Consider the following 20990-nt stretch of genomic DNA (forward strand, 5'->3'; position numbering starts at 1 on the left):
ACGTATTGCGAGACGCCGGTGTATAGCCCGGACCTGTGCCCCAACATGATCGCCGCTCAGGCCAAGCTGGTTTACCAGCTCAATAAATACTACACTGAGCGCTGCCAAGCGCGCAAGGCGGCCATCGCCAAGACCATCCGAGAGGTCTGTAAGGTGGTCTCGGATGTGCTAAAGGAAGTGGAGGTGCAGGAGCCTCGCTTCATCAGCTCCCTGAGCGAGATCGATGCCCGCTACGAGGGGCTGGAGGTCATCTCGCCCACAGAATTCGAGGTGGTGCTCTACCTAAACCAGATGGGCGTCTTCAACTTCGTGGACGACGGCTCACTGCCCGGCTGCGCGGTGCTCAAACTGAGCGATGGGCGGAAGCGGAGCATGTCTCTCTGGGTAGAGTTCATCACAGCCTCCGGCTACCTCTCGGCGCGCAAGATCCGCTCACGTTTCCAGACGCTGGTGGCTCAGGCGGTGGACAAGTGCAGCTACCGGGATGTGGTCAAGATGATCGCGGATACCAGCGAGGTCAAGTTGCGCATCAGGGAGCGCTACGTGGTGCAAATCACTCCAGCGTTCAAGTGCACGGGTATCTGGCCTCGCAGTGCGGCACAGTGGCCTATGCCCCACATCCCCTGGCCCGGCCCCAATCGGGTGGCTGAGGTCAAGGCCGAAGGGTTCAACTTGCTTTCTAAGGAGTGCTACTCGCTGACCGGCAAGCAGAGCTCTGCGGAGAGCGACGCCTGGGTGCTACAGTTCGGGGAGGCTGAGAACCGCCTGCTGATGGGCGGCTGCCGAAACAAGTGTCTCTCGGTGCTGAAGACGCTGCGGGACCGCCACCTGGAGCTGCCAGGCCAGCCGCTCAATAACTACCACATGAAGACGCTGCTGCTGTACGAGTGCGAGAAGCACCCGCGGGAAACGGACTGGGATGAGGCGTGCCTCGGCGATCGGCTCAACGGCATCCTGCTGCAGCTCATCTCCTGCCTGCAGTGCCGCCGCTGCCCTCACTACTTTCTGCCCAACCTCGACCTTTTCCAGGGCAAGCCCCACTCGGCCCTGGAAAGCGCTGCCAAGCAGACCTGGAGGTTGGCCAGGGAAATTCTCACCAATCCCAAAAGCCTGGACAAACTATAGGGTGCTGGGGACTGCTTGAAAAGCGACACGAACGGAAATGCTCTCAAACACACACTACACAACTCGGCGACAAACAGCGGAAACTCCAGACACAAACTTTAATGTAAGGCACCTAAGAGAAACAGGAACCAGGCGGAAGACTTCCTTAATTAACAAGCAAACAAAAGGAGAGCAAACCAACCAACCAAACACACAAAATCACATTCTTGCACAAAAGTGATTGTTTTCTTCCAAACAATGTGAATTTAAAAGGTCACACAAAAGAAGCAATCGGGCTTTGCCACCACAAAATGAAACCCAAGGTACATTTTCAATCAAAATATAGTAGTTTCTCCCTTTTCCTTCTTTCCCTCTCTTCTTTCTCTCTCTGTCTCTGTCTCTCTCTCCAATTTGTTTTGGGTTGCCTGAATGTTGTCACCAAGTGAAAAAAAGTATTTAATTATATGTAAAATTTCTCTTTTAAGCAAAGTTTGCTGATGTTAAATGTATCTCAGTGCCAATGTCAGATGTGCCCCTCCCTCTCCCGCACCTCTCCCCTCACCCTAAGCAGTCTTGTTGAAAACAGTAATAAAAATATTACTTTACATTGTAATTGACTGTTTGTGGATTGTTCTTAAATGAAGGAAGGTGAGATCACAATTTATAATTTACAATACAAAGATATGAACTTGAGGAACTTAAATGCAAGAAGCTTCCATTTTAACTCTAGTTCGCAAAATTTACAAATGCAGGACATTTGGTAGATTTAACCATTCAAGTTTCAACCAAAATCTTTAGAAAAGAGAAAATATTATTTTTACACAACTATAATATATATTTGTTCTGTAGATTTTAAGATTGAAAGTAATATCTTATTTCACACTTGAAAAAAGAACAGATTTTCTATGGGGAAGAACTGATTTTGATCCTAATTTTTAGAAGAAAAAGGTTTTTTTTCACATTAAAAATTAAGAGATTTGCTCTTATGTCATAACTTTAAGAAATCCACTCTGGGTCTGAATTACAAAAGAAACATTTATGGATCTTTTCTGGATAGTTAATATAATGAGTTGATACTTATCCTTCAATCATTTGTCCTCTTCAAGTTTTAAATAATAAAAACTTAACAATTAAATCAGCCACATTAAAAGAGGATAAAATGGATACAGCAATATTCCTTTTCCCCAGCAAATGGTGATATGAACAATCCAGATTTATAAGTTACTTAAGAGTTTTTAAATGGCTTAGTTATAAATGCTGTAACTGTGATCATTCTTCCCAGAATTATTCAGGAGTACCTTATAGTCAATTTAAATAAAAAAGGTTTTGATACTATTTTTATGACCAAAGAAAAATAAGAAATGTATGTTCCTGCTCTTTCTGCATTTCTAAGGTAACAATCCAGTGTATTCATTTCAATGTTTCAACTTTAACAAAGGTTTCTTTTTAATACAAGGAAATACCTTATTACAAAATAAAATAATTAGTAAAACTGAAAGCATCCCAAAGGAACTGGTTCCTCTTCTTTATGCTGGAGGTAACTATATACTCCATTAGTTAGGCTAATAAGAGGCACAGGTACAGAATACATGTCAGATGTTATCCTTTAAAATTTATTCTTTGAATCAGCCCATGTTTTAACTTACTGAGAAAATCCAGGAATGAGAGATACAAAGAAAACTATTCTAAAAAGCAATTTTAAAGATCAGAGGAAGAAGTGTGAGTGGGGGAGGCAGTGTATGGAGGGATGAGCAGCAGGATAGCAGAGATGGGTGAAAAACAAGGAAGCTACTCAGAGCTCTGGTGCCTAGTTCCCTTGATAAAACAGTCTTAAGTTTTAAGATTCCTAGGTAAGAATTCCACAGGGAAAATATTTCTGAGTCAGAAATATAAACTTTGATCTTATCAGTTCTGAAATCATCTCCACTCTTTCAACCTATACTATATCTTTTCGGGTCTCTCTTTCTGCAGATGTAGAATAAACTCACTGTAATACTAACTGGTTCAGACAAATATACTAATTTTTTAAATAATACAAATGAAATTATTCTCTAGGGAAAATGTTCTGATTTTAAAGAACAATTTCAAAACAAGTAGTAGGTGCTTGCATTTATAAAGAAATGACTTAAGGGCACAGTGTTTAGTTTAAAAGATAAAAATGACATTTTTAAATGATCATTTTTTCACTCACAACAGTATGTAAAGCATTAGACACATATCTCCCTCCAACTACCCCAGGAAAAAAGTTTTCAGTCTTGACAAGAAGAAACAAAAATCCCCCAAATTCAGTATCTTTTTTCCCATCCTTATTTAATTTAATGCAGGTATCGCCAACAAAAAAAGAAAAACACGCATGTCCTCATTTACAAAATACCTTAAGGCACCATCTATACAAATCAAAAATTCTTCCAATAATGGGCTGAAAAATTTTTAAGAATATAAATTAGCAAAAGTTTTGATTTCTGTAACATAGGCAGGTTGCAGCGGTACAGACAATTTCTGTGATTAGGCTCCAAGATCCCGTACTACACAAGCAGCAGGGAAAAAATTTAATTTAATGATGCTGCATAGAATAAGATCAGACAGAAATAGAAGTTATAACTTCCCCCAAAAGGAGTCAATAACTTCAAACAGCCTAATCATAAAGATTGGCAGAGGTTTTAATAACAAAGACAATTCATTAAATACTTTTAAAATAAATCATATTTTAGATTTTAAGCCATGTGTGTCTAAAAGCATAATAGAATACTATTCTGAATTAAATTTCACCCTAACTCACAAATTACCATAAATTAGAGAGTCTGGGTAATCTTGGTTACTTTCCTTTCCCAAAGAAACTAAAATACATTTTCAGATATTTCAGCCATACAACAAAGTAGAAATTTTTCTAGCTGGTATAATTTCAGAATTAAAGTTTTCTCTGCATTGAATTAGCTGCATTCTCAAACTCAAAGCAATCAGTTCCAGCACAGACTTCCCTTCATACAGTCTACCAAGTCCAGTCTTAATAAAAGCAGCAATGCTGAACTCAAGTGCCAAAAACATGCGTAAGACAAGAGATGATTTGTTTGTAAAGTTTTTCATAAAATTATAACATTTTCATTAAGAATGACTTTGAAATACGTCAGTCACTAAAATTTAATAATTCACATGATTACGAAAATCAAAGAATTTTACCAATAAACTCAGAAAAAAAAAATATGTGTGTGTCTCCACACACACACAGATACACACACTGGCTAAGAGCCTATGAAAGAAATTATCCCACTTTTTAAAACCTCTTCTCTTTCTACAGGTTGCTTATTTTGCTCATTTTAAAAGAGATGCAGAACAAATTCTACCATTCACTTTCACGAAATAAACCTAATTTTGGCTTTATGGCTGTGCCACAAATGTCTCTTAGTAAAATAAAGTTGCCAAGGTCTGAAAAGTAATCAGAAATACATTTTAAAGGGGAAATTACATTTTCATTTAAGAATAGGAAATTATGCAGTGCCTTGTAAAATCAGCTACAGGTAATAGGAAACAGAGGTATCACACACACAAGCCACGCTTGCATGCACGACAGAGTAGTAAGTCATGAGGACAAAGCAAGGAGAGTGATATATTGGTATTATATCCAGAAAATATAAAGGCTAAACAAAATAATTCCACTCTCAATCTCACTGAATTTTGTAGCTTAATTCACCCTGGACCCTTTGAGGCAAAATATATTTTATAGACGATATTCCCTGAGGTTCTCCCCCCACCCCTGAATGAGCTAATGATAAATGCAATTAAATGGAAATTGTTTTTGAATCTAAATGAACTTCAGTAATCTAACTAGCTGGTAAGGGAATCATAAGCTAAAGGAGATAGTTGCCTTGCATACAGGCAGAAGCAATTCATCAAGAAATTCAAACTACATCTATCAGATTTTACTAATGCCAATCCTATCCAAAAGCGACCCACCACCCCATCATAAGAAAAATAAATTCCATAAAAATGAAACCCACTCCTCATCTTCTCACCTTGGGGTTGATTTTCTTGAAGTTAGGGTCTTCTTCATCCACCTCGAAATAGAGTTCGGAGGAGGTGACAGAAAGAGTGCCCTTTACTACAACAGAGGGGGCCACAAGCTGAGCTGGTGTGCTCAGGCTAACAGGACCTGCCAAAAGGAAAAGACAAGCTGAACAAGTTGGAATGACATTTTTCAAAAAATCAAGTGGATTCAGGCAGAAATTTCATTTAATGTTTTAAATTCTCACCTCTAGCACCAAATTGCCCGCCAAGCCTTTTACACTTACAAATTCTGTCCACCCCAAATCTCCCTCTGAAAATGCAAAGTTAGGGTTCTCATACTAAGACATCTATAATAGGCAGTTAATGATAACAGTAAACTAGGATGCAGTTATTTTACAGGGAGTCTGCAGAGCTTTGGTCTAATCTCCTGGTTAGAAGGTGACTCTGCCTAAATAAGCCCATCCACATTCCATTTAGAAAACAAGCCTCAGGCTATCAAACAATATGGAACAACAACCAGGAGCAAGGAAGACTCAATAGGCTTCCAAGGCCAGAGGTTAGCTTAGAGTTTGGCTGAAGCATGATTACAAAAAGATCACTAGCTTATTAGTGAAGTGAGAAACGTTAAACCATATTCTCTGATAAAGATTTTGTGCCAGGTTGACATAAAACCTCTTCCATAACAACTTTACCCCATGAAAGATTGGTAAAAATAGTTCTTTTCTAAGCCTGCCTTTCCATTGTTAAATATTGTTCAATGCGTCCAAATCTAATATTAGTGTAGTTCAGGGACTCTGGGAGTAAACAGCTGGAGGGTGGGTTTCCAAGTGAATGAATTTTTATTGGAATAATCAAATCTCCACAGGGCTTATCAAAAAGACAAATCAGCCTGCTACTGAAAACAATAGATTCACTACAGATAGAAGAGCATAAAGTACCTTAGAGCCAAACCTAAAATAAGGACTAAAAATAATAATTATATATTTATGTAGAGATAGATGTAGTAAGATTTTGAAATCCCATGTAAATTCCTCATTGTAAAAATCCTATAGGTGAAGAAAACAGCAAGACAAGATTGGCATTTATAGTTCTGAATTAATATAGTGCCTCTAAACACAGTACACCTATTCAGGTAATCAATGGGTGAATAAGTGTTTCAAAATTCAGATGAATTGACATTTCCATCGATTGTTAGAAGGGTGTTGGTCCTTAATCTCACATCAATCTTAATGTGTGCCAGCAGGACAATAGGAGGGATGCTCTGCGGAGATCAGAGCAGGTTTTGCCCTCTATTCCCAATGTACAAATGCATTGTGTTTGCAGATGGGCAGCAGATAACTGCAGAACAGCCATGATTTCCCAAAGCTCATCCCTATAAATGGATGAAATAAGCAGCTATGTGTTCTTTTGCTGTCTCCTTTGCCCTCCGTACATTAGCATGTAATCCTGAGAAGAAATAACATTTTTTCAATCATTTGCAGACATTCAATTACAGGGTAAGCAGACAGCTGCAGGAGCTAGGGCAGCCTAGGTCCTACAGAAGACCCCTGACAATTTCCACTTCATTTCTAACCCACACCACTTTATTAGTGTGGATTACTTCTTAATCCTATTGCCATTGTCAAGATTATATAATTAAACTCCCCTTTCACCTCTATTACTGTATGAATGTATTACTAGTAGCAAGAATAGAAGCAAAATAAAGGAGGAGGAAATGGCTAAATGGATGTGAAGGAAAAGACCAGAGAATAGCAGTGTCCACCTTAGTCTGTACTCCAGCCCCAAGTCCCTTAACGGTATGCTCCAATTCATTTTATTTCACTTCACAGAGAAATTTACAGCCATCAGAGAAGATACCATCACCTGTTTTTGCTTTTCATTATCATGGTTGCAGATACATCTCTAAATAAAAGATTTTTTTCATGCCTTTTAAAATTAAAATTATCAAAATAGTAGATTTTATAACTTTCATCTGTAGAAGTTGTAGAACCTTTCAGACTTTCCTCCTTGAGGGACAGAGTCACAGGCATTAAAGGAAAAAAGCCATTTAATGAATGACTAAAATTTCAAGCTAAACAAGAGAATTTTTCCCATAAGAGAAGTAAAACTGAAAATCTGCAGAGCGCAAATCAAAAATTCCTGCATCAGGTACAATCTGCGAATCCTGTGAAAAGCCACAGCATTCTCGGAATGGATTTTTGAGGGAGTTAAATGCATATGCAGCATGCCCCCTAAGACCTGTGTATCAGAGCAAACAGCTCATCTGCTGCCAAGCTTTATTTACAGAGCAACTGGCATAATTTTACTTATAGCTCTTATTTTGTAGAGATTAGGTAACTCCTATTAGATGGGTGAAGCAATTTTGTTGTTGCTGTTTTTATACTTTTCTTCTTCTTCATTAGAGACTATTCATAAAAGAAAAAGATGAGTAGGGTAAAGAGAATGAACAGAATAGACAATTGACGGGGAAACAATATTGACGATAATGGGGAAAACGTTTAGAAGAACAAAAACAAACTTCACTTCATGTGATTGTAGGTGTAAAGATGGTAGTCCTAGCAGTCACAGCTGAAAAAGTAAGTATTAGATGCGTGTTGGCCCAGAGTTAGCTAAAGTATGTGCATAACCCCTGAATTTACCAGTGAGATTCTCTAAATCTTTCTCATCCACGGATGACAGAGTATCGTCGTCGCCTTCCAGGAGGATCTCATTTTCCGAGTTCTGATTTCCTAAAGCCTGACTCTTGATGGACTGTTTTCCTTTAGCAAGAATATCTTCATCTGCAGCTGAAATGAAAAGGAAACAAAGCTGTCCATCAGCTCTGGGAGGAGTACTCTGGCAGAGGGGCAGGGAACAGAGGTAAGGCTAGGTGGCCCAAGATGGTCAATCATTTTTACCCAGAGTCATCCAGGGTGGGGAAAGTGATCAGGATGGCCACACACTCCTGACGACCGTGATTCCCCAAACCTGGTCTAATGTTACCTTGAACAAGCACCCTAATCCCATTAAATCTGACCCTTGCACTGCTCACCGAACCATTTATTTACTTATGTTTAAGGACAGAAGGGGGTTCAAAAGCAGCAGATTTTTTTGAAATTTGTTAGTAGAAAAATAATCAGAACCTAGTTTTGGAAACAATACCTGCTTAACACTGAAAAACAAGGAATACTGATTTATTCCTGGGAATAGTATTATACTGACAAACGTTTTGAAATGGTCGGGGAGTGGCTGTGAAGGAGAATCCAAAAATAAGAAGGGTCAGAGCTAAGAGAGATTCACAGCCAATGAGGATTTAGGCTAGATTCTGAAGCCATATCTGACACTAATAAAGCTACAGCAGCTCTCAGAAGCTGCATGCTCTTCCTCTTACTCCATCCTCCCTCCTTCCTTCACACTGACCTTGCACACATTTTACCCCACCCTCACCCCTACTCCGGCCCTTATACAAATATCCAAGAGCAAGGCAGTGCGGAAACTAAGTGGAGGCTCAAACACTACCTCCTCCATGTGTTTAAACTAAAGGGCTAAGACACCCCGGGGGCAAACATAACAGAAAGCCCTGGAGGAGAGGCATCTGGGCAAAGAGCCGCACACCGCCTGCACTGGAGCAAGCTGTGGAGAGCAGCAGCGCCAGACTCCAAGGCACTGAGACAAGACAGCTGAAGGGAAGGAAGGAAGGAAAGGGTACAGCAAATACAGAGTAAAGAAGCAGCTCTGCGGAGCACCTACAGCCACCAACAGAACCAGAAAGAGGAGCAGGGAAGCAGCTAGAAGGAATCAATACTAATACTCAAAATTCTGACTTCAAAATCCCATATCCCTCCAAGATGACTCCCATTGCTTTGAGGAGCTTTCTCCTGAGAGAGTAGCACAGACATATACATACTACCAACTGTAAAACAGATAGCCAGTGGGAAGTTGTTGTATAACAAAGGGAGTTCAACTCGAGGATGGAAGATGCCTTAGAGGACTGGAACGGGGAGGATGGGGGGGAGTCGAGGGAGGGAGGGAATACGGGGATATGTGTATAAAAACAGATGATTGAACTTGGTGTACCCCCCCCCCAAAAAATAATAAATAAATAAATAAAATTAAAGAAAAAAAAAAAAAAGAAATACATAAAAGGAGATACTAACTTTTGGACTGGGATTTTCAAAAGCTCAGAGTGTCACATAAGGGAAAGTTTAGAATCCTCACTACACTACTAACATTCCCAGTCTCCAGCTACAGAAATCCCAGAGGTAAAGCACCTGATCCACCAGGCAGCAGCTACTGATATAAAAGTCAGATGGCTAGGCTTTTTGCTCCACTGCAGTATCTGCCTAGGCATAAGGCCCAGGGCCCAGAAAGGATAAAGCACTCAGTCTGCAGTAATTTATTCTAAATAGTTAAACTACATGTATCTTACCTGGTTAACTTGACAAATCAAAGCTTCTTTGAGTTTAATAGGTATGGTTACTTGACAATGTTAAAGGTAAAAGTTTATTTTTATCATATTTACTGTAAGTTCACCATGTGTATCATTTATATATAATACTTCTGGGCATTACTTGAAAGAACATAGAAGCTTTCTATTAAATAAGAAAGTCATGGGAAGAAGCTTTGTATATTTAGCTTTGAATACCCTCTATGGATAAATAAAATCTTCTTTTCCTTCAAACCCACACACGGCATAGTACACTGCACACATATGAAGGTCTCAATAAACATTTGAAAAACACTTAAACTATCTAATTAAAATGGTTCTATTTTCTTAAATGCTATAAAGAAATATATCAAAAAACTCACTGATTTTTAGGAAAATAGGAGTATGAGTTTTTATATCATTGTTTATATTTCAAGTATCTGTAGTAGCTTACCCTGAAATCACAAACATTGCTCTTATCCTAAACAAGTTATTTTCAAATTTACTATCAGTTCTACTAAAGATAAATTGGTCACTGAGAAACAAGAAAAATCACCATCTTCTATATTTTGTTATAAAGTAAATTATAACAAATTAACAATTGCCAGTCTGATTTTAGTATGAAATCAGTATGCTACATTCTCATTTCCTGGATTTATAATTCCTTCTTTAAAGCAGAAATAATAATAATAATAATAATAAATATACTTATCACGTGCCAAAGAGTATTAAAAGCACTTTACACATTTAACTCATTTAATTCTCATATACCCTTCACTAAATTCTCCTTTTCACATGAGCAAACAGAAAGATTATATAACTTGCTCAAGGTAACACAGCTAGTGAGAAGTAGAATTAGGATTCAAATCCAGTCAGTGTGGCACCAGAATCTGGGCTTCTAACCACTATGCCACAGAAAATGAAAATAATCAATATATGACTACATATGTGATTTACTGATTAGTTTATTAATTCTTATGTTTCTCATAATGCATTTTAAAAGATTAACTCAGGATCATAATAAGTAAATACAGAATAAAAACATATTCATTTCTAAACCTAAATGTGATGGGCACTGGCCAAACACATCAGAAACAAGTAAATTCAACGCTTCACCCATTACTTTCTCTGATTATTGCCATACATGTCCTAAAGTTTACCAAGCTTGCTTGAAAGAAAAAACAACAACAAAAACTCTTTAATCTGCAAACATTTACATAAAATGACAGTGAGTAGTTAGTGACAATATGCAATGGTTTAAAATAGCTCAGTAAATAAATTACATTCATTTAAATGACCACTAAATATAACTTTTTATCCCTTCCAACTGAAATTTTAAAATTTTAAACGTCTCATCATGCTGACAACAAATTAAAACAAACTAACTTTTGAATTAAAAGTTTATGAAAAAAATTTTAAGTACTATAGGTCTACTGTATGCATACAAACACCACTTTAATTTATTTATTTACTTATTTTTACAAGCTCAGATTCTGGAATTGTTCAACCCCAACTGAAAAAGCTCTTGTCATGGAAAATATGCAGCTTACTGATATTTAGAATGGTTTTCCTGTAATTAACTCCCCCTTGAGGATTTTAAGTTAGCAGCAGTAAAATTACCAACAGTACTCTAATACACACCACATGCGCTGGTGTTCAATTCTCAGTGGTCTAATAGCTTTCTGCTAAAGAACTCTTTTTTTTTTTTTTTAAATTAGAACAAAACTGTCCCAAGCATAAAATAAAAGATAATTATCTTGTTTATATGTGCTGGGAAAAGTATATTTTTAACTTTCGTTTGTCTTATACTCAATCAACCTTTAAAACAGGAATCAATTTATTTTAATATCTTCTGTGAGTATATCCTACACTTGTATAAAAGTTTAATTGGATGAAGTCAAAATATACTTTTGGTTCAATTTTAAAACCTGATTCAGGTCTTTTCTGGTTAATAAAATTATTACCAAACATGACAATTGTTAAAACTTTTCATATCACTATTAACAAACTGCCTTCACTAACCTCATGTCTTATTCTGACAATATTTATCCTAACTTGATAACTAAACTGCAGCTGTTACATAAAATTGGAGAAATCTGTAAAAAAAATGTTTTCTTTGAAATGTAACTTGTGATTTACTGAGGCTAAGAGCAATGAGAGGGCTCAGAGAAAAGCTGGTCTTCAAAATGTAAAGTTCAAGTTCTTTAGAGCTAGCTCTGGGCATGAGTTGATTTATCTATGTAACACAGACTAGGTAAGCAAAATTAAAACAGAAAAAGAACACAGAGAACTGTTCTACCTATGATATATAAATCTCTTTCTAAAGGCCACTATGCCAGTGAATTGGAATTATCAATAGTTCATATTACAGTAAAAGAAGTTTATACATTAAGAATTAGCCACTCTGTTAAATAAAAGAAAAAAAAAAAGATAACTACTAGTATAACAAAATGACCTCAACTTTACATAAAATGAGTGTCCACTTAGTGTGATATGCAGTACATACCATAACTGTTTATTCTGAACAGGACTCATAAAGAATATCTTATATACAACTATTGTCCTAAACTAATTTCCCTTTACAGTTTATGCAATTTCCAAAGTCAAGAAAATGTACTCTAGAAAAAGTAGTGAAACTACAAAGGACAATTAGGAGACAAGTTTATCTAATGATCATGGGTTTCTTAAAAGTTTTAGATCGAGAACCTAGTGTATGCTGATCCTAAAAAGGAAGCAAAAGTATCTGGCATTATCGAAGATATGAGAGAATGACATGATTTAGGGTCTTTACATGGTCTGTCATCCCTAGAAAATCAGATGAGTTACTTGTATCATTCCATGTGATTACAAGATACTTTTAAAACTATGTTAAATATTCCTTATATATTTCTATTAGCATGCACATTCTCTACGAAATAAAAATGTCTTAAATTCAATAGGATTTTAGTGCTAAACTGCTTTAGTATTTGAATTAAAACCAATCTTTCCACCATTTAAAACATTTTTTACATGGCTTTAATTTGAATATAAAATTCCCATTATATTTAACAATGAATTTTAGAAGATAGTATATAGCACAATGAGAAGAAAATCTTATTGACTAGTCATCAATTAACCTGGGATTTAGTCCTGTATCTACCAAGAATTATGCTGGGCTTCTGTTTCCTCAGTTTCCTTATCTGTAAAGAATAAAGTTAGACTAGACTGTAGCCTTAGGTTCTTTTCAGATATCAAATGCTCTGATAATACATAACTGACAAACTGGTCTCTGTGCATTAGGAGAATGTTACAAATTGCAACTGATTTCTAATAAATTTCAAAACTATAAAATGGGAGAAAATGCCCTCAAGAATCAAATACCCACCTCTGCTAATTTCCTTAAAGACTCATAAGAGGAAAGTATTAATTTTAATTTAAAAATATGACTCAGTTTCTACAAAGTTAAAGGAATCTCCCATTACAAAATGACTTTTACAAATAACTACTTTGGAGGGTCTCTCCTTGAAAAATTACCTAAAGCCCTTTTCCCAAAGCAAGTTAATGTGAACTTGGGAAGGGCAATTAAATTGTCAGAATTAAAAAATTTGTTTTTAACTAGAAGGTAGCCAGAAGTAGAGTCATGGGGCCGGTATTGATCGCCTGAACAGAGAACATCACTCTTCAGGTATTTACTCTGCCACCCTTACACCAGAGGCTTTCCTTCAAATCAAATCAATCTATAAAAAAGATGGCTCGTACTACTAAAATACATAACTAATCTCCAACAGTATTTCTATTTAATGTCTTCCTTTAATAATAATAATATAGTTCGTGATGTTTTAAGATTCTGCATTTTCAAAATGTCCTGTCTCCTTAGTTAAATCAACTACAAATAAAAGTGAGAAGTCATAAAATGGTATGAAACTGACATACTATTCTGAGTAATATCTATTTTAATTATTCAAATTCAACACTGAAGCACAGTATTCATCCAGAATGAATTCTATGATTTCAACTGTTTTTTGATCACATTAACTGTTCTGTTTTGCATACCTGATTCTTAATATATTTATTATTAGCTTCCTTACTGTAATTGTTAGGATAAAAAAACAAAGAGTTTCATAATTAACAAAATTAAAACTAAATGTCAACTACAAGATGCTCTAATTAATAAAACATTAAAAAATTAAGCTCTTCACTTACCTAATGTATTAGCATTAATTACACAGATATCAAACAATACCATACTACAATCTATGTGCTGAGTTCCAAAAGAGTTCTTTATAATAAAAAATATATAAAATATGATTAGAGCTTTTATTTTTTTTCAAAAAATGTTATATTAAATATAACATATCTCCTTACTTGGAAGCATCTACTACACTTTTCGTTAGTTTTTTAAAATATATTTCAGATTTAAATTTATATTCTTACTCTTTTAGAGTGCTTTAAATATTAATCATTATGAAACTAATGTAAAATATTACCAAGAATGGAAATACATAAAATGCTAAACTTTACCTCCCTCTCTCTTAATTTAAAAGTGCATAACAAAACATAGATAACATTAATGTTAAACTTTCAATTACTATTTAGAGTAATTAGAGTGAAATCTGCTCCTATATAAGATTTTAAGTATTAAATGACAGTAAGCATTGCTGATAAATTTTTTAAAAATCATACTCTTAGCATTAAAAAAGTTGACATGATAATGTTATTTTATAAGGTAAAGTTCAACAACAAAATCAAAATTTATTCATTATGAAAAACCCTATAATACCCTGAAGTGGTTAAATGTATTATTTTTGATAAAAATGATTTTAATAAGCTCTGTATTAAAGCTATACAGCAAGTTTTAACTTTGGTTATTGCTATTCCTTTCAGGATAAAGGATTAACAGTTTACCTATATGCAATTTTAGAAAACAGGTCCCCCTCTCCAGATATAAAAGGAAAATTTTTCACAAAAATATTTTTATTGTCATTCATAGACTTCAGAACTCACAACTCAATGCTAAATGACAGTTAATAAGATAGGTATTTATTAAATTTTAAGTGCACATGGTAACATCTTTTTGACTGAAAAAAATAAAACTGCAAAAAAGGCTAATTTTTTTCAATATAAGGGTCATTAACCAAAGCCAGAAAAACAGAAACAAAATGAAAGAAAAATAAATATATGTATATAAAACTCTGAAATCTATAGCACCATGTACATAAAAAGTACTTGAACCTTAAAAGCAAAAGTGGCCTAATTAATTCTACATCTTATTTCTCCTTCTCCACCTCCTGTAGCTGAAGATGTAGGGCCCTGCAACTATTATTGCTTTTAGATCACTTTGTTATTGATTATCCTCTGTATGATCATTTATTTTAAAGGACTGATGTCACATTTGGTGTTATATCTGATGACATATTGTGGACATTTTCTTCCAGAAATGGCTCTTTAAGGCTGAGTGCAAGAGGTTAAGCTGCCTAACTGAGGCCAAACCTAAAATCACAGACTTTTAATCTAAATTCTTAATATCTTCTTGATATGTAATTTATAATTTATGTAATATAATTTAACACTTATTTTATGCATGGAACAACATTTATTTTGTATACTACATACTATCATTTAATAAGCTGCTCCATGTTAAACTAATATCCTGAAAAAGGAAAATTAAAATTATTTCTCTTCTTACCAAAAACTAACCAATTTATATTTTATAGAACCAAAAACAATTTAATGCAGGGAGGTACATTTTCCCCCTTAATTAATAAATCTTAACTGGCTTTCAAAAATTAAAAACCTTTCTGTGAAACCTTATGATCAAAGAGAGCACGTTATCAAATCCAAAGGACTTTTCCACTTCTTCCAATTTGTTCATCAGGCTTCTACCTAAACTGAAGCATAGTGCTATGCATTATATCAAAAGAGGAAAAATGTTTCGTTAAGCTCTGATAACAAAATGATGCAGAACAGGAACGTATGAAAATAATGTCTATTCTCTTTTTCCAGGAGCCATCTATCACAACCATCTACAAATCAAGGCTCAGAAAGTACCTAGGCACTTGGACATTTATTACCATCTCTCCCACTTCATAATCTCAATGCTAAAACACCATGGTGGAGGGAAAACCATATACACACAACAGAACCTAGAAACCTATTTGGTTTGTAAATGCTGTCTTTCTGATATTCATGGATTTAAGACAGGCATCCTGGATTAATTTACTCAAAGCTGAATGTGTCCCTTAAAAGAAGAAATATTTTATCCTCCTACTCTGAAACAAAGGGTCTATGTGAAGTAAGTTTTGCATGTGTAACATAATAGGTAAACACACTTGACACCATAATTTAATAGGACCCTACACTAACTATAAAAAATTTAACTTCTGTTTCTGGGGTGAATAGCTGTGAGATGTGGCACCGGACCGTCTTCCAGCACCTTGTGATAATGAAGTTCTGCTCTTCATTACCTAGTACTGTACCTGCTGCTATTGGCAAGGAGTGGTTTATACACTGACCATGCTCCACGGCTGTTTTTAGTGTCGCTTCAGGATGTGTCGATCCTAGAGGGTTACGCACAAATCGTCGCCGGCGCCGCAAGTCATCTTCCCAGTAGTCGAGGCGCCAGAACTCACGAGGACGACTACAATGAAACAGAGAAGCCACATATGTTAGCAATTATCAAACAGCGTGGTAGCACTGAATTTCTGCATAAAGCTCTCCTTGTTTGCTCTGCCTTTTTTTTCCTTCCCATTCCTCTTAATTCTCCCTCCACCTCACACTCCCCTTTCTGCAATCTTTAACTTAGGTATGTCCTTGAAAATAACAATATCACCTTCCAGTCTAAGGAACTCCTTTTCCTTTTTCTTGGAAGGTGAAATGAGCACTAAATACATCATTTTGAAATGAATTGCTGACAGTGTGATCAGTTTCCCCACACTCTAGTGGCATGTGCTCTGATTTCAGCCTCATTTCAGCCTCAGCAGGGCACCTTTCTCTGTGGCTGCATTTATAAACCAGAATAGGGAAAAGGCTATTATAAATATGGTATAGCATTACCTATATTAATCAAAGTCTGTCCCCCTTCATTTTTCTTCCTAATTTGTGCCTTTTTGCACAAGGTCAGTAAATCATACCGTGAATTCTTGGTCCAGAAAGTGTTAACTTTAATGAATATCTCAGTTACATGGTTATGTATGTGATAATAAAATATTACTCTGTTTAGATGTGCAGGAATTTAATTAAAATAATCTCTTAAAATATTCATTACATTTAGCCCCTGAGGCTTAGAACAACACAAGAAAATGCATTTCTTTTCCATTTACTGTTTTTAAATAAACCATTTCTATAGAGTGAAATAGCAATCTATTTTCAAGCAAATCAGATTGGATTTCTGTTTTATGTAGTCTGTTTTTATATTTAATTAAAAACTACATGCTATATGATGTGCAATAATTGCTATATCAAAAGCATACTTTTAGAAATGTATTTTTTAAAGGGTTCACACAATTCAAGTTCTACTATATTTTCCTCAATTATGTAGATCTTTTATATGGCAATATATAAATGTCAGCTTTCTCTCCTATTAACTAATCATGATCTAGCATGTTGAAAAACATTTTCTAAGGAAAATACTAATATGAAGTTTTTCCAGTTACATTTAAAAAATATCTCTGCAGAATATATTTATTCACTAAAAATACACAACATGAAAACCTGTAAGTTTCAATGATGAAATTTAAAAATTCATAATAAAAACTTCTGCAAAAAATGACTAATGCAAAATAAAATCTCACTTGTATTTCATGAGCTAATAAAATTGTACCTGTCAGCTTTGACAAATTAGTAGCCTTGACCAACTGATAGTCCCAAAATACCTACATAGAAGTTACCCATATTTTGATGTTTTAAAGATGCTACCTTTAAAAATTCAAAATAGATTTGTAAATAAGTACTTCACTGATTTAAAATTATCTCAGATTAATAAAAGCATAGATATCAAACTGCATTATTTAAAGAAAATATTTTAAAAAAATAGGAATCCTATGCTCTTTTCTGAGAATGCTGGGGAGACAAGAGAACAGCAAATATTTCCTTTGTTGGTTTTGAGCATGCGTAAAGAGAAGGAAATATAATCTAAATGGAATACAAAAAAGTGTAAGAATTACAGTCCTCGAAAAATTACAAAGCTCTTTTATTCTTTATTATTTTGCAGTCCACATTTTAAATGCAAACTAATATTATGATATCATTTAAAATTAAATAAGAAATATGTACAGAATATACATATAAGCAAAAGAAAACAGTTGTTTTAACTCAATTAATAAAATAAAATTCTCCTTAGGTGAGTGGAGAAAAGACGGTACACAGATGGCTATGTGTATGGCTTTGATAGTCATGGAGCTTGGATAGGCACTTCATCATTCTGCCTACCTACATTTATCTGTTAAAATTATTATCAAATATCAGCCAGGATGCAGTCGTGAATCACAGGCTGCTCCTCGTCTTCAGGGGAATGATACAATGAGGGTCTATTCATCAGTGCGGCAATCGGCACAAGTAATTAGTTCCCTAGACTGAGATCTCCTACAAAGCCTATTTCAGTCAGCACCACAAACATATGACGGTGTAAAGCTAATGAAAGCTGCTAAAATTTGTTAACCTTTTCTGCCATCAATCCTTCTAATATTCTATGCTTCAGTATTATGCAAAGGTGGTAAATTATTAATTTGTCATTCATCCATCCTTCTGAATTTTGGGTCAAATTAAATGATGTCATTCTTCTTGATAACAATTAAAATTATAAGATGTTAAGCTGCTATTATAAAATTACTATTAAATTAGGTAACAATAGATTCTAGTATAATGCTTTAGAGTGAAGTCAAATCTGATGGCTGTTAAAGAATGTGTGCAATAATTTTTGTCAGTAGAAAAACCAGAGGAAAATTTTCCACTAACTTAAAGAATACTGTAAGAATAATAACCAAAATTAGGAGGAAACAGAACTATAATATTTATTTTTGTGCTCTCTGACACTAACAAATAATGGTCACAATGGTGACATTTGGCTGAAACAAAAGCACTGATACATTAGAAACTGAGATATTGTTCACATAGTAGAAAAAATTTTGAAGTAAGTTTTACCCAAATTATGTACTTCTGTCTTCAAATGTAAACGTTCTACCAAAAATTTAAAAAACTTAGAAACAATCCAAATAAAATAAAGAAACCTATACCTCAGCATGATAATCTTTATACTATCCTGAAACTACATCTCAGACTATCTTCTCATTACAAGTAGTCTACCTCCTGTTACAACAATTTAAAAGTCTGAAGACAAAGCAAAATCACTCATTTCAGATCACAGATCTAGAATGGATTACAAAACTCAACTAGAGAGAACGACAATTTCAATACATTTTTGAAAGTCTCTCCAGGTGATGCAGAGTACAGACCTTCAAGGAGTTTACTCAAAATGGAATAGTTCTTAGCCTCATTTGAAAAAATAGCATTTATCGTCCAATTTCTGATGGTTAGAGTAATATATGCACTTTGGAAAAAAAAGAGACACTCATTTTTTTCAAATGAGAATAATTACTAGCATGTTTAAAGTCACTTACATAGTAAGAGACTGGTACCTAAAAATTCACTGTTTTCGCCCTACTCTACTCCATCCAACAACATACAGTCTCAGTAGTAAAGCTCTATCACCGAGAAAATGAGTCCCAATTTGTGAATAGTATTGGAAAGGGGAATGTGTAGGTTTCAATCATCAACTTACTGTAAGTTTTGATTATTCATATAAAGATTTCATTCTTATTTAGGAAATACTGCCACCCCCTCTCCAAAAGCCCCTTTTAGGGGAAAAACGATATGAAACAGGAAAACTTGGGAAATCGATCCAACACTCTCCTCACAAGTTTATGAATTAACTAAATAAGTTACTATATATTTTTGGAGTTATCACCGTGGTATGGCTAGAAAAATTTAGAAGACTTCACGTATTCAGAAACAGACTGTTGACCGAATAAACACATGCATGGATAAGATGAGAAATCACTTATTCTGAGAACTTAGAAATATATATCTAGATCACTATATACTTATACCTCTATATACCTGTATCTATCAAAAAAATTACATTAGTACTACATGATGCCACATTCACAGACTTCATCTATATCCATTTCCACTAGTAATTAAAACTAAGATCCCCCAAAGTATTCAAATTCAGGATGTAAGCCTAGGCTCTATAAGATCTGGAAATAAAGCCTTCTCTATAAAAGGTCTAGTAGCTGGGTCCCCTGTTAGTACACAAGCTCCAACTACTAAAACCTTTGACTAACAGGAATATATCTGTCTTTGAAAAGTTGTAGATGACACAAATTAAATTTTCTAACTTTTCTATTTCTCCCCCTTTCTTTGGCCTAATTTCAAAGTCTACAATTACAATGACAAAGTAGGTCTAATTGTCTTTTTCAAACTACAAGCATAAGTCATCTAATTATCTTTCTACTTTTTAAAAAACCTTCACAATTATGTTTGTACACATAAAACTTTAACAGTATTGCTGCAATCTATATAAAATAATATAAAACAATGCCATTTTTATTTACAGAATATGTACTTGCTGTTCTACAAGAACAAAATCACATAGATTATTGAAATAAATCTTAGAAGGAAATACAATCCAAGCATCAATAGACAGGCAATTTGTTCTCCTCCTAGGCCCACTCTGGTCAGTGATTCGATCTAGTAAAACAAATGAATAACAATGAGCCAAAAGACAATCAGTTGGGGAAGGAAGAAATATTGAAAGAGAGAATCAGTAACTACTAAGGGATGATCCACATTCTTCCTCTAACAGCTGAATGGTTCAACTACAAATAATATATTATTTTCCACCCGTAAATTATAAGACTTTTTAAAGTTCAGTTTTCCTCAGAGAAAGTATGGCAGTCTAATCAGCCTATTAACAGTGTTGAATGGATGGATACTGAATTAGACTCTTAAAATATTTTCTAATCATAATGATTGACTCTACTTTGAGTCAGTGGCTAAGGATACAAGGATTATTGGGATATTGTCTCTGATCTTGGGAGAAGACAGATGTGAAAATAAATAATAAGAATTCAAAGAAATGTGTGACACAGCAGAGCTCTATTAAATGGCAATTAAACTGCACAACTCGAAGAAGCACTGTTCACATCAATATCTGTGTAAATGGCACTCCTGGAGTTGTGCAATGCTCATTTTGCACTGCTGCATAAGCACACTATGAGAACGATAGGGTGCTCTGAGAACACCTTATCTTCTCCCCTCTCCTTTCTTCCACTCGGGCTCCTTTTTTCTCTCCCCGAGTTAAATGTAACCATCAGACTAGGCAACAGAACAAGGCCCTTCAGATACTATCAGCAGCAGTCACACAGTTAGTATCTCCCTGATGTAGGAAAAGGTGTTCAGACCACAAACAGGTAAGGTTTTCAAAAAACAGGCAAAATTCCAT

The 20990-nt window shown here is 35.1% G+C and overlaps 2 protein-coding genes across 7 annotated transcripts in view; one reads left to right on the forward strand and one right to left on the reverse strand.

Moving 5' to 3' along the window:
* LRBA (LPS responsive beige-like anchor protein) overlaps positions 1-20990 on the reverse strand; it is a 687888-nt gene that overhangs the window by 276168 nt on the left and 390730 nt on the right. For all 6 annotated transcript variants that reach the window (XM_057725704.1, XM_057725703.1, XM_057725702.1 and 3 more), the window contains 3 exons: positions 16003-16127; positions 7746-7892; positions 5115-5251 (listed from right to left, as the gene is read on the reverse strand). In XM_057725704.1, coding sequence (XP_057581687.1) covers positions 5115-5251; positions 7746-7892; positions 16003-16127 — 409 coding nt within the window. The remainder of the gene's footprint in view (positions 1-5114; positions 5252-7745; positions 7893-16002; positions 16128-20990) is intronic.
* On the forward strand, positions 46-1125 carry MAB21L2 (mab-21 like 2). Its single transcript, XM_057725706.1, has one exon. The coding sequence runs from the start codon at positions 46-48 to the stop codon at positions 1123-1125; it is 1080 nt and encodes a 359-aa protein (XP_057581689.1).

Source organism: Hippopotamus amphibius, chromosome 3 (assembly GCF_030028045.1).
Source record: "Hippopotamus amphibius kiboko isolate mHipAmp2 chromosome 3, mHipAmp2.hap2, whole genome shotgun sequence".
In the NCBI taxonomy this organism is placed as follows: domain Eukaryota; kingdom Metazoa; phylum Chordata; class Mammalia; order Artiodactyla; family Hippopotamidae; genus Hippopotamus; species Hippopotamus amphibius.